Source organism: Juglans regia, chromosome 7, assembly GCF_001411555.2.
Source record: "Juglans regia cultivar Chandler chromosome 7, Walnut 2.0, whole genome shotgun sequence".
Classification (NCBI taxonomy): Eukaryota; Viridiplantae; Streptophyta; class Magnoliopsida; order Fagales; family Juglandaceae; genus Juglans; species Juglans regia.
The window spans coordinates 45,313,635-45,327,457 of NC_049907.1; the positions used below are offsets into that span (position 1 = coordinate 45,313,635).

The 13,823-nt window shown below is 38.3% G+C and overlaps 1 protein-coding gene across 1 annotated transcript; it reads right to left on the reverse strand.

The window, feature by feature from the left end:
* Positions 1 to 203: 203 nt before the first annotated feature.
* LOC109003700 (sulfite exporter TauE/SafE family protein 3-like) lies at positions 204 to 11,804 on the reverse strand. Its single transcript, XM_018981956.2, has 12 exons — positions 11,037 to 11,804; positions 3,368 to 3,527; positions 2,604 to 2,804; positions 2,463 to 2,527; positions 2,344 to 2,371; positions 2,153 to 2,247; positions 1,999 to 2,085; positions 1,837 to 1,887; positions 1,500 to 1,721; positions 1,090 to 1,183; positions 832 to 972; positions 204 to 682 (listed from the first exon to the last, which is right to left on the reverse strand). The coding sequence occupies exons 1-12, from the start codon at positions 11,247 to 11,249 to the stop codon at positions 594 to 596; spliced, it is 1,446 nt and encodes a 481-aa protein (XP_018837501.2). The 5' UTR covers positions 11,250 to 11,804; the 3' UTR covers positions 204 to 593.
* Positions 11,805 to 13,823: the final 2,019 nt, after the last annotated feature.

The window sequence follows — 13,823 nt, forward strand, 5'->3', positions numbered from 1 at the left end:
GGTCAAACATATTATTCAGAGCTTGGCTTTGTAAAGTAGGCTGCTTTTTGGGTTGCATGATCTGCTAAAGAGACCCCCAATGAAGTGATACGGAATCGATTTTTCTAAACTCTAACCTTCACTAGCTGACATGACATGCATCCAGAGGCTAATCTTCAACGCTCATGAAAATTACAAAAACTTGCTAGTGTCAAGAAGTTATGTTTCGCCTTGACAATTTGCCTATCCAATCAATGGAATTAAGATTTCAGAAACCTGTGGCAATATGGTTCGACTTTCAAAATACAAATTCTTAAAGAATGGGTGTTTCGAGCCCAGACCCAGGTGCAAGGTGTTAACGCTTCACAACTATTTATGTTTCTGCGGTTGGACGAATTTCAGAACCAGATCAGCGGGTGTAGAACAGTGAGCACCATTTTCCCAACTATCCTGAGAATTTGTAAAATACAAAGCAGAAAAGAATGGAGCTGAAAAATATGAAAAAGTTAATCATCAAGGTCCAATAGATTCCTGAGCATGGGAAGAATTTTAAAGGTCAGGGAGAATTAAATATTGTCTAAAAATTTGAGATTGAGGAAGTCGAGCAAGAACTTTCAAGTTGCTTTGTATGTACAGATGTTTTCAAATCCCATGTACTCATGCTGCTCAATACTTCTAATCGTGTATGCTATGCTTACACCACCTGTTCATAAAGAAACAAAAACTGTTCAGTATTTATGAAAACTTTAAAATCTGAATATAGGATAAACTCATAAATAGATCAATCTTTTTCAAATAACTTTAATCTTTTAAGCGAACTGCAATAAGTACTTATTCCAAAATGACAAATACCTAGTGATATGGCACTGACAAAAATTGTGGAAGCCAAGATGAAGATGATCAAAGATGCTCTCCCAAGTATGGCGATCGCCTTTCTTACCACATATTGCCCTACAAGGGCAGCAACGGATGCAACTGCAATAAAGTACAGAGCTGCAAGAAATTATCAGAAAAAGTTAGAACTACCCGTGTTGAATTTTGGGGTGGAAATGGTAGTTTCCTTTGGTAATCTAAATTATTATTCGTGTGGTGGTACTCATCTTTACTTACCGTATGGAACAGGGAATCGTTTCAGAAGGTAATATTGTACGACAGACATGGTTGAAGAAAATGTCATGATAAAGGTTGCTGTGGCACTTGACACCTGAAAAAAGATAAAAAGTCCAGTAAACTCAAGTTTCGAAATTATATAGGGGAGATTGAATTCCAGCAAAGAATATTTATCAAGGTGAAATCATAAATATGGCTGTAGGATTGAACAGCTATCATCTAACCACTGAATAGACTCCTTAAAGATGCTTTACTTCCTTCATTACCAGTTTTCTGAGGCTATTAACATTTAAGTGTACAAAGAAATACAAACTTACTGCCTAACATAAATGTCATTGTTTTTCTATGATCCTGCAAAAACAGAAATGTTATTCAGACTAAATTTGAAGGCATTGAAGCACCCAACGCACCTGAGGAGGGACTCCCAGCTCCAGAAAAAGTGGACCCAAAATGAATCCTCCACCAAGACCAAGCAACCCTCCAACTATGCCGGCTAATATTCCACATGCACAATAAAGAACCAGCTGGTGCACTCGCCAATTTGTGTCCTCTTCTCCCTTTGATGCGATCACTCTCTGCCCTTTGTACAGGTTCACGGCTTCATATGAAGTCACTCCAACGGTTACTGGGATCTGAGGATGACAAAATGAAAATAAACCATCACCAAGATGCTTGAGGAATAGTTTTCAAGAATCTTAGTATCCGAGCCCACAGTTCTTCTATTCTTGGTGAAGTTGTGAAAGGTACCTGCAATAGGTTTAGTACCCAATACAGCACCGAACAAGTGGTTGTATGATTCTGTATCCAACACATGACAAACCCATCAATCTAGCTCATTGATGCGAGAAGCAAAGGAAAACTAATCAGAGTACTTCTAGAAAGAAAATTAAGCACGAAGCTGAATAAAACCTTGGCAATCTGCAGTCCAAGGACAATGATCCACACTGCAGAAAGTACTCCAACTTCCTTCCAGTAAATATTTTCAAGAATAGAGACCTGGGAATGTTACAGATGTCAGTCATAAAAACCATGAGTCAAAGAAGGACTGAGTGTGTATTCTAACCTTTGATTTTTCAGATTCCTTGGTCTCTGAACGAGTGCTAGTGCTTGGGCCTGCAGGTAGAGGCTTGTATTCGACCTCCTGATCAATACCTCTATCTGATTTAAGAACACATTAGCCAGGCTAAGAATTCTTTGAGAAACCCAAGGTAAAGAAACAGAGAGAGAGAGAGAGAGAGAGAGAGATTAACTCACTTCTTGATTGCAAAAATCTAGCAGCCTCCTGGAAATAAGAGGAACAAGTAAGAAATTAAGTATTGAAGCATAAAGAATTTCAATTTAAACTAAGAGTATGAGCAAAAATTTTGAGCTACCCTTTTAATTATGGTTTCCTTTTTCCATGTTTCAACACCCTTAATGAATGCCTTGCTTGAAGTCACTGCAGGTAATCATGACCGGATCAGGGAGGCTGTCCAATAAGAACACGCAGAAATAGCAGTTCAAAAAATAAATACCTATGAAGGTGACCATTAACAAGACTGTGATTATCCAGTCAGGAAAAATCACATTGAAAGTAACTCCAATACTGATCCCCAACACCAACATTGGCTGAAACAGAAGTGCAAGATCATAATCAATAACAGGCAGCTCAAGTGTAGGATGTCTTTGCCTTAAATTGTAGAAAACAGTTGCCGCAGCTCCACCCATGATCATACCTGACCCAAACAAACCAAATCAAGGAAAATTTCCCTCATATATCATGTTAATTAGAAAGGTGAAAAGTAAATTAGAAATCAAATTTCAGTATATCAACTTATGAGCAGTGACCAATTTAGAGTGCAGTATACGCATTGGAAACAAAGAACTGCATCCAAGCCGGAAGGCTCTCAAATCCACTTTACCATTTTGAAATTAAAAGAACCAGTATCATAAAAAAAAGAAAAAACAATATAAATTCACCTTGACCTGTCATCTTATATTTTTGTGATAATTCATAATTTAACATAAAGAGATCTCAAGTTCAAAGCATGAATCTTCACTTTTAACGCTTAATTTTAGTTTTAAAATTCCACTTGAGGGGACAAAGCTTGAAAGTTGATAAAGACTCCAGAATTTTGGATAAACTCAGATAGATGGCTATAAGGACAGTATGAGCTCAATATCCACCTACATTGAAACTCTACACTCTACAGAGACGTGGGGCTTCTCAAAAGCTATTGGGTGACAGAAATAAATGAAAAGGAGAGGAAACACCGATGAGGATGAGGATGGTACTTACATTTGGATAGGGCTGTCGATGATTTCTGGTCAAACCCAATAATAAGGGTAAGCATGGGAACAAAGATGCCACCCCCACCAACTCCTCCCACAGTTCCAAAAGCTGCCCCAAAGAATCCTATGATGGTGCCAACAACAATCTTCCAGCCAAACTCCATATCCTGTAAACCCAATCTCTCAACATTAGTAGTTTTACTATTTGTACCATCAATTGGCACAATAACAACAAATTAAAAAGGAAAAACACAAAAGGTAGTACACCCAACAGTACATAAAAAAAACAATATTTGTCCTTCATTTGTCATTTGTCACAAGAAAACAAACCAGACGAAGTGATTTAAATTTGAAGTTTCAGTACTCTTTTTTTTTTTTTTGGGGTTTGTCACACAGTGATGTTGAAGGGTTGCATAGTGGGCCAAGGAAGTAATGTGGGCTTTGAAGAATAGGGAAACTGGACACCTGAAGGAGTAAAACGGGCTGGCCTTTCTCATTGATGTTTTCGGCTTTAGTGTTTTGTTGTCAGCTTTATTTTAACTATCGTATCTGTATGAACTTAAGGCCCATGCCACGAGGTAGTTTATATTTCTGTTAATTGCTTATTTTCTGATTGGTTAGCACACCTGGAGGTCCGTAGCATGAGACCCTTGGTGGTTATTAGTGGGAACACTGTGCTATTGTCAGTGCTGAATGACGTTACAAAAATCCTTCTCTCTATTTTCTCTATGTAATTCTATCTTGGAGGCTCTCACCCTCGAAGTGAACTTTATCTTCTTCCTATTTCCATCAACAATTGTGTGTGTTACAATTCTGGTATCAAAGATTTAGATCCAAAAGTAGCTGCTCTTTTGGAATGGCAGGGACAAGGATGAATCAACTCTAGGAAGGCTTGGGGTCGTTAAAAAAATCAACTGAGGCTCAATTCAAGTGTAGAAACTGACATCTTTGGGTTGCAAAGTCAGCTCCAGGATGGCTTGGCTACCCTTACAAGGTCCACAGAATCACAATTCAAGACTATTGAAACCGAGATCCTTAGGATGAAGAAGCAGTTTGAATCGGTTGTTCATCAGCTTGCAGCATTGACAATGGAGATGCAGAGCAGGAACTAGGATGCTTCCTCGGGGGAGACCTCTTTGATTCCTCATCACTTGCAGAAAGAACAGCACCAAGGGTCAGGAGGGGAAGTCTTGTCCCAAATCAATATGTATAGCCCTCGTTTGCATTCAAAACCCAACTCAACTCATCTCATCTCATCATTACAACTTTTTCAAATTTTCATACAAAATATAATAAACAATTCAATTTCTTCAAATCCCAAAATAACTTTTCCAAATTTCCACACAAAATATAATAAATAATTCAACTTTTATTCTACTATTCACAAACCATCTCAACCCATTTTAACCCATCTCAACTTATATCTAAATCCAAACCACTCCATAGACTTTCCTAGTTTTTGTGGGGAGGACCAAGGTGGATGGCTATATAAGGCTAACCACTTCTTTAATTACAACAACACACTGCCCCAACAAAAATTGAGGATAGCCTCATTTTATATGGAAGGCCAAGCCCTGATATCGTTTTAGGACTTGGAGGAAACAAGGAATTTGCGCAATTGGGAAGAGTTTTCCAAGGCAATTCTAACTAGGTTTGGCCCCAGCTCGTATGATGACTCTATGGAGGCCATCACTAGGCTCAAACAAAATGGTACAGTGGAGGAACACAAATCTAAGTTTGAGGCACTGTCTAATAGGCTTTGGGGTTTGTCTGAGTCCTATAAACTCAATTGTTTCTTAAGTGGGTTGAAAGATGACATTCGACTCCCAGAAAGAATGTTCAACCCAACTAATTTACTCTCTGCTTATAGCCTGGCTAAGATCCCGGAGGAACACTTAGGGATTGGCGTTGCCTCCTAGGGTTTTGCATGGTTCAAACCGTCACCCGGTCGGCTCCTCCGGCGGGCCAGCCTTCTGTTGTGCATCAAGCGAAGATGGTGATACATTCTACGGATGGTGGATTATCTGAAGGGATGGGCCCTGGACAGTGTTATGCATATATTGTCATGAATCGTCCCCTGCCTCTACCGGAGGTGGATATTCCATTCAGAGAGCCGCGTTTTAATGAAGGAGAAATGTTTTTCTTGTTTTCAAAATCTGAAATTGTGCGATCTGCGGAGCCTTTTCATTTTACGGTAGTTTTTTTTACGCCGTCGACCTTCTTTGGATCACGTTAGAGGTTTCATAAAAAATAGGTGGGGCCTGCGTTCGATGCCGGTGGTGGGTCAGTTAAAGAATCCTCGCAACCTTTTGGTATGGTTATCGAATGAGGAGGATTTCATGAGTATTATGTCTTGAGGAATGCGGGGAGATGGAGGGTATCCCTTATAGGGTCTTTCATTGGACTCCTGAGTTTAAGGAAGAGGAGTCGCCTATTGTTCCTTTGTGGATTTCATTACCAAGGCTACCTCCAAATTATTTTCATGGTTCTATTCTGAAAAGTATTGGAGGAGAGTTTGGTAGTTTTTTGAAACATGATAATGCGACGACGTGTGTTACTCGACCTAAGGTAGCACGGATCTGTGTTGAAATGGACGTATCAAAACCGTTGCGGAATCATTTCTGGTTGGGTCCTCCTGGTAGTGCTTCAAGTCATTACCAAGAGGTGGTTTATGAATCCATTCCGGTGTACTGCAATTGGTGTCGTACGCAAGGTCATCTGGAGCAAAAATGTGTTCATAAAAAAAAATCGGCGGAAAAAGGAAAATCACGAGTCGTTCCAGAAAATGGTGGTCGTGGGCATTTAAAACAGAGTTGGAAAGTGTTAGGGGAAAAGAAGAGAGTGGAGGGTGGGGAGGGTGCACGTATGGATGAAGGAACGTTTAATAAAATCATACGTGAGGAAATTCTTGCCCGGGTTAATAGCAGGAAAAAGTTAGATGACAATCGCTCTTTGGCAGTATTTTATGTTAATTCGAAAGGCGATCTTTTGTCTAAAGAACAATTTGGTCAGGATATTACGGCAGTGGAGAACAGGGACAAAAGGGAGTTTGTGGAGCGGGAAGTATCGAACCAGGATGAGTCGAATGAAAGGAACCACACTAGATCTTCGATGGAAGTGCATCATAACTCGAAAAGTTGGTTTGAACAGTCAGAGCAAAGAACAGGGCAGGATGACTCTGTAGAGATTATCGATGGTTTTCCTAGTCCGAGAAGCTCACTGAAACTTATTGATGAAGCATTGGAATTTGAACTATGTGGGGTGGCGGATTCAGTGGTGGATGGGGGAGAGAAGATGATGGCATTCGATCGTAGGAATTTTCATTCGCTATCTAATAAAGAAGATGAGGAGGAGATTGAAGAGTTGGCAACTAAAGAGATGTTTGGATTCGAAGATGACTTGAGATGACTTGAGATGAGCTGAGATAAGCTGAGATGAGCTGAGATGGATTGTGAATAGTAATGAGATGAGTTGTGAATAGTAGTGAGATTTATGAGTTAAAGTTGCTGAATAGTAATGAATAGTAGTGAGATGAGTTGAGATGAGCTGAGATAACTTGTGAATCCAAACAAATTCTAAATGTTATGAATCGGATAGTGAGTTGGATGTTCCTATTAAATCCCTTCGGGGAGTGAAAAGGAAAAAAACATCTGTTGTTCTGGAGAGGATAACACGTTCTAATAAACATTATTAATTTTAATGAATATTCTTACGTGGAATATTAGAGGTATGCGTTCGTCGAAAGCTAGATTGCGTAGTATTTTGAATAAACACCGGCCTTCGGTGGTTGCACTATTAGAACCTTTTCTTTCAGTGAATAAATGTCCTCGTTGAGCAAGATGGCTTCGTCTCCCGAATTTTTGTCATAATATAGATGCTGGTGGGAAAATTTGGTTATTTTGGGCGGATGGGATTGATTTTCAGTTGATCTCGGCAATGGATCAAGCTTTAACAGGTTGGTTTTCTTCTGGAAATGATAGGGTGTGTACAACGTTTGTCTATACAACACTGAAATCTCTTAAGTGGATTTTTAGGGTTGACAAGGTATTATAGGCGGTTCATCAAAGGATATGGAGGAATAGCTGGGCCCTTAACCAATTTATTGAAGAAAAATCATTTTGTATGGTCTCATGAGGCTAAAGAGGCTTTTCTCAAACTTAAGGCAACAGTGACTTGGCCACCTATGCTAGCCTTACCAGACTTTTCAGTGCCTTTTGTAATAGAATGTGATGCCTCAGGGAATGCAGCTGTGGTTGTGCTTATGCAGAGAAACAGACATATCACTTACTACAACCAAGCTCTTAAAGGAAGGGTGCTAGCATGGTCTATCTATGAGAAAGAGTTGTATGCACTTGTGGCTACCATCCAAAAATGGAGACCCTACCTGATTGGTCAGTGCTTCATTATCAAAACTGATCACTAAAGCCTGAAATACCTCCTAGAGTAGAAGGTGGGGAACCTTATGCAAAAAAAGTGGGTTTCCAAGCTTTTAGGGTATGATATTAAGGTGGAGTACAAAAAGGGGCAGGAAAATAGGGTGGCCAATGCTTTGTCCAAGAGGGATGAGAGCAGTAAGGCTGAAGTGGAAGCCAACATCTCTGCCCTATCTATTCCCCCTACTGAATGGTGGGAGGAGTTGAAACTGGGATATACCGGGATCCCCAGGCCCTCAGCTTATTTTCTAAATAGGAAGACGGGTCTTTACCCCAGAAGTTCATAGTAAAGGAGGGCTCTTATACTACAAACAAAAGATTTATGTTGCTGATGTTGGGGAAAACAGGCAAAAGGTGTTACAAATGCTGCACAGCAGCCCTGTAGAGGGCCATTCAGGGTCTGATAAGACCCTGCATCGAGTAAAGAGGGAATATTATTGGCTTGGAATGAGATCAGACATCAAAAGATTGATAAGGGAATGTGAAACTTGCCAAAGGGTTAAAGCTGATCAGTCTAAACCTAGTGGCTTATTACAACCTCTCCCAATTCCTTCCCAACCCTGGGCCCATATCACAAGGACTTCTTAGAAGGCCTACCCCTCTCCCAAAGTTTCAACAGTCTATGGGTGGTTGTAGATAGACTCACCAAATACTCTCACTTTACCCCTCTAACACACCCCTTTAATGCCAAGACCTTAGCCCACTTATTTGTCAAACACATCCTAAAACTCCATGGCATGCCCCAAACCATCATCTCAGATCGGGGAAGCACCTTCACCAGCACCTTTTGGCAAGAGCTATTCAAGACCTAGGGAACTCAGTTGGCCTTTAACACCTCCTACCATCCCCAAACTAATGGCCAAACGGAGATAGTATACAAGTGCCTTCAGAATTACCTTAGATGCTTTATGGGTGATAGGCCTAAGGTGTGGGCACAGTGGATACCCCTAGCCGAATGGTGGTATTATACTACCCTACATGCCTCGACACGCCTAACTCATTTTGAGGCCCTCTATGGCTACCCACCCCCAAAATTAATATTGTATGTGCCTGGAACAACTAAGGTGGATGTTGTGGAAGCAAATCTTAAGGCCTCGTTTGTATTCGTAATCCATCTCAACTCACCTCTCAACTCAACTCATCTCATCTAATCATTACAACTTTCTCAAATTTTCACACAAAATATAATAAACAATTCAACTTTTTCAAATTTCAAAATAACTTTCCCAAATTTCCATACAAAATATAATAAGTAATTTAACTTTTATTCTACTATTCACAAACCATCTCAACCCATCTCAACTCATCTCTGAATCCAAACCACTCCTAACTTGAAACGGATACAAACAATCCAACCCCCTAGAGATCAAACCATTCAATTGTTGAAGCATAACTTGAAACGGACACAAGAAAGAATGAAAAAATATGCTGATCTCAGGCGGAAGGACCAAACTTTAGAGGTGGGAGAATGGGTTTACCTCCGGCTTCAACCCTATTGGCAGTTGATAGTGGCCCACTCCAAGAACTTGAAGTTGTCCCCTCGGTACTACGGCCCCTTCCAGATCATAGAGAGGGTTGGAGAAGTGGTGTATCGCCTTCAGCTGCCACCCACCAACACCATTCACCCAGTGTTCCACATCTTGCAGTTCAAGAAGAAGTTTGGCCAGCACGTAGTTGCTCATCAAACCCTTCCCCCAGTGACCCAAGATGGCACTTTCAAGCTAGAACCATCAGAGATTTTAGCAAGGAGGGTCATACAGGTGCGGAACCAGGCCTTGGTGGACCTACTTACCCATTGGTAGGGGCAACACGTCAACGATGCAACCTAGGAACCCTACCAGGTTTTGAAGGAGCATTATCCTAACCTTGCGGGCAAGGTATTCTACGGAAGGGGTATTGTCACACAGTGTTGTTGAAGGGTTGCGTAAAGGGCCAGAGTGGGCCAAGGCAGTAGTGTGGGCTTTGAAGAATAAGGGAACTGGACACCTGAAGGAGTAAAATGGGCTAGGCTCTCTCATTTATGTTTTCGGCTTTAGTGTTTTGCTATCAGCTTTATTTTAACTATTGTATCTGTATGAACTTAAGGCCCATAGTAGCCCATGAGGTAGTTTATATTTCTGTTAGTTGCTTATTTTCTAATTGGTTAGCACACCTGGAGGTCCGTAGCATGAGACCCTTGGTGGTTATTAGTGGAAACGCTGTGCTATTGTTAGTGCTGAATGATATTACATAAATCCTTCTCTCTATTTTCTCTGATATAAACACGCGGGAAAGGAATCTCGGTTCCCATCATTCTCTCTCTAAGGCCCCATTTGGATACGAAACACTATCAACTCATCTCATCTCATCATTACAATTTTTCAAAATTCATATACAAAATATAATAAATAATTCAATTTTTTCAAATTCCAAAACAATAATAATTAGGAGTGAAAGTTAATCAGTTTGAACCGGAGAAACCGACCGGACCAGACCGACCCTGGACCAAGACCGGTCAATCTCAATCCTTGAAATAGACCGACCGATTTTTTAAAAATATATATATTTTATATATATAATAATTGTATAATTAATTATGTAATTTTTATCAAACCTATCACTATTAAAAATATAAAATTTTAAATATGTTATTAACAAATTAATATTCTATCAATTAACTAATGAATAATAACAATTAGCTAATTATATAAGTTATGAATGAAATTTTTATCTAATTTATTATCATTGACCATATAAAATAAATTTTTATTAAATTAGTTACATAATCTACATTAATAATTCACTTAATTTTAATTTAATATTTAAGTAATTTTTTTATTAATTTATATTTTTAAAAAAAGAAGAAGAAAAGTTAGACCGAACCAGACCCATAACTATCGGACCGGTCCGATCCAAATGTTCGATCCAAGAAAAATGATAGACTAAAAATGATATCACTCCCTGCACCATACCAATTTAAACCCTTTATAATAATAATATTAAAAATTAATATTTTAATAATATTTTATTCGCCTTACCTATCGGGCCATAACTCTATCTTGGAGGCTCTCACCCTCGAAAACTTTATCTTCTTCCTATTTCCCTCAACAATTGTACGTGCTACAGTTGTTCCTTGATCAGTGAACCAAAATAAAGAGGGTAGAGGTAGTTGTACAAAACATGTAGGAGAAAAACACGCAATCAAAACAAATGTAGTTGTACAAAACGCTGTAGGCATTATAAGACCAGAAAAGTTTTACTCACCGGCCAAATACGATCAAACGACAATCGGCCCTGTTCCCATAAGGAATTCCAGACTTTCATAACATGATCAGAGTCAACCTCTTCCTTGTCATTGTAACTTGAAGCTCTTCCTTTTGCCGAAACAATTAACAACGAAGACATAAGGAGAAGACTAAGCACAGCTATTTCAATCAACCTCGAACCCCTCCATTCTGATCGCGTCCCAGCCATCATATTTTCTCTTACTTGCTCCTCTCTCCTTCAGAAGCTCATTTTTTCAATAAAAAAAAAGCCTTTTTTGCGAAACCCAGTTCGTAGATGAAGTTCTAGTCCACTTTGAGTACAGTAGAAACTTTTAGAGCAAAAAGGGAAAAGGGTACAGGGACAAGCCACTCTGCCTGACTCTTTGAGTGGGACAGTGGTGGAAGCGCAAAGCTCGATCTGAACTCGGCTCCCGTTTTAATTTGTGCTCACGAAACACTGGAAAACAACAGAACTTTAACATAAATGCTTGAATAGAAATAACGACAGTAATGGGCCGTCTTTTTTAGCTTTGGTAGGCCTTTTGTCTCGGGGAGGGAGGGAGGGAGGGAGAGGGGGAGAGAGAGAGCGCTCTGCTTTCTTCCTGTGGTGCGGAGAGAGTAGATCCCTGCAACGGGTGAGTGACTCCGAGGGGAAGAAGAGATCGATTTTGAGACAATCAGACGAACTCACCACGTGAGTTTATTCCAATCATTCGACTCAACTCAACTGGGCTTTGAGAGTTGCAAACTTGGAATGGTAGTTGCGAGACAAACTTTCTTCCTCATTGCGCGCCGTTTGGACGTTTATCTCGGACGATCTCATTTTATTTTATTTTTAAATATCATAGAAATATAAGTATTTTTAAATTTTAAATATTTAAAATTTTTAAAATTTTGTTATATAACCTTCGTCATATTCTATATTTTATATTTTTTTTAATTTTTTAATATTTTTTAAATAATTTTTTTGAATTGTTTTAAATTTATATTTTTTATTTATATAATAAATATTTAATAAAAATTAAAAAAATATAAAATATGAAAAAATTGTGAAGATTTATTATCTTAAAAATAAGCCTGTACTTATCTAGTAGTTGCGGCAGATCCCGGTGTCCCCATCGACTTCGTCTTCACAAGCTATCATTTCATGAGAATATACAACTGTCCTCCCCCCCGCCTGGGCCCTGCATTGCATTTATTTACATTTTAAAAAATATATATTTTTATAGTTCACAGATCCAAAGTGAATGATTTCTTCTCTGAATCTCTCTGGATCCAACAAATATATGATTTGTGGTAGATAAATATGAAGTTCAGGCTTGCTTGCGGTACACGACAAATCGAGTTTGCATTTCATTTTCTTATTACTCACTCAACCCACTTTCAGGCTTCAACATCCGGATTTCATCACATTGACAAGTTACGTAATTTTAAATGGTGATTATACCTTTGGTTTATCTCGGTCCGCTTCGGTTGGTTCGTAGGAAATTCTGCGGACCGGACCGGATTTATTTGGTCAAGGTTTTTTTCACTCTAATTGGACTAAGTACTACATATGTACCAATCATTTTTTTTTCTTTTGTCTAATTTCAATTATTTTTGGCCTATTTCACATTTTATACATTTTTAAGCTAAAAATACTAAAAAAAAACTTGCTCTTGAAAAAAAATGATAAAAGAAAATTAATATATATAAAAAAGTAGAAAAAAAAAAAGATAATACAGTTTACAAAAGTAGATTCCAAAATTCCCAACAAAAGAAAAAAAAGTTACAAAATCAAAAAAAAAAACACAAAAGTTCTTACAAATTATAATCCAAAACACTCTCTCTAAGATAATGTAGTGTCCATATGCAGACACTAATATTAAATAAGATGAGTTAACAACTTAACATAACTAACAACTAAGAAGAATACAATTATAGGATGATCCAAGCAAATTCAAAATGCCAAAAGCCAAGTCCCTTAGTAACCTATCTGCAAAATGCTAAAAACCAAGCCAAATCAGATTCAGTGAGTAAAAGCAAAATAAATCTACAAGCTGTATAAATAATAATGATTCAATACATATGATTAGAGTTTTAAAACCGAGGATAAAGGTAATCATAATGAATTAAAAAACCAATAATATCAGAAATCATAACCAAAAAATTTCCACATCTTTAGTCTTTAATCAGCATTGGGTGTAGGGCCGATAGGCATTAAATTTGACGCCTCCACAAAATCAGCAAAGTCTCCAACATTTTCTATCCATAAAAATTTAAAACAAAACAAATTAAATAAAATTACATAACATAGAAGATAAAACAAAACAAACCACAAAAGATATCAGAAGTAAATTTATTATATATTCATATCCAACTGCTTCTCAAATTCATCCACTTCATCCATTAAAATCCTAAGGCTTATTAGAGTAGAAGAAGAATGAAGTCAATTTTGTGCACATATGAGACCCTCAACCATCATCGGATTTAAACTATTTTGGAAAGGGTCAAGTACAAGACCTGCAGTGCAAATGTAGATTCAAATGTCACAGTATATACCGGTATTGCAAGTACATCGCATGTAACCTTTGAAAGTACGCGATATCTAACTGAATTCACATTTCACCAATTTAGAAGGTCAAACTATCATCTTGGTCCTCACATCTTTAAACTAGATATCTATCAACCTCTGATTTGCTTCCCAAACTGTCTTCTGACTATAACTGTTGCTTAAATTGGGCCATCAACTGTCTCTTCCTAGATGCAAACTTACCAACTGAAGGATTTACATCTTCATGTGGGG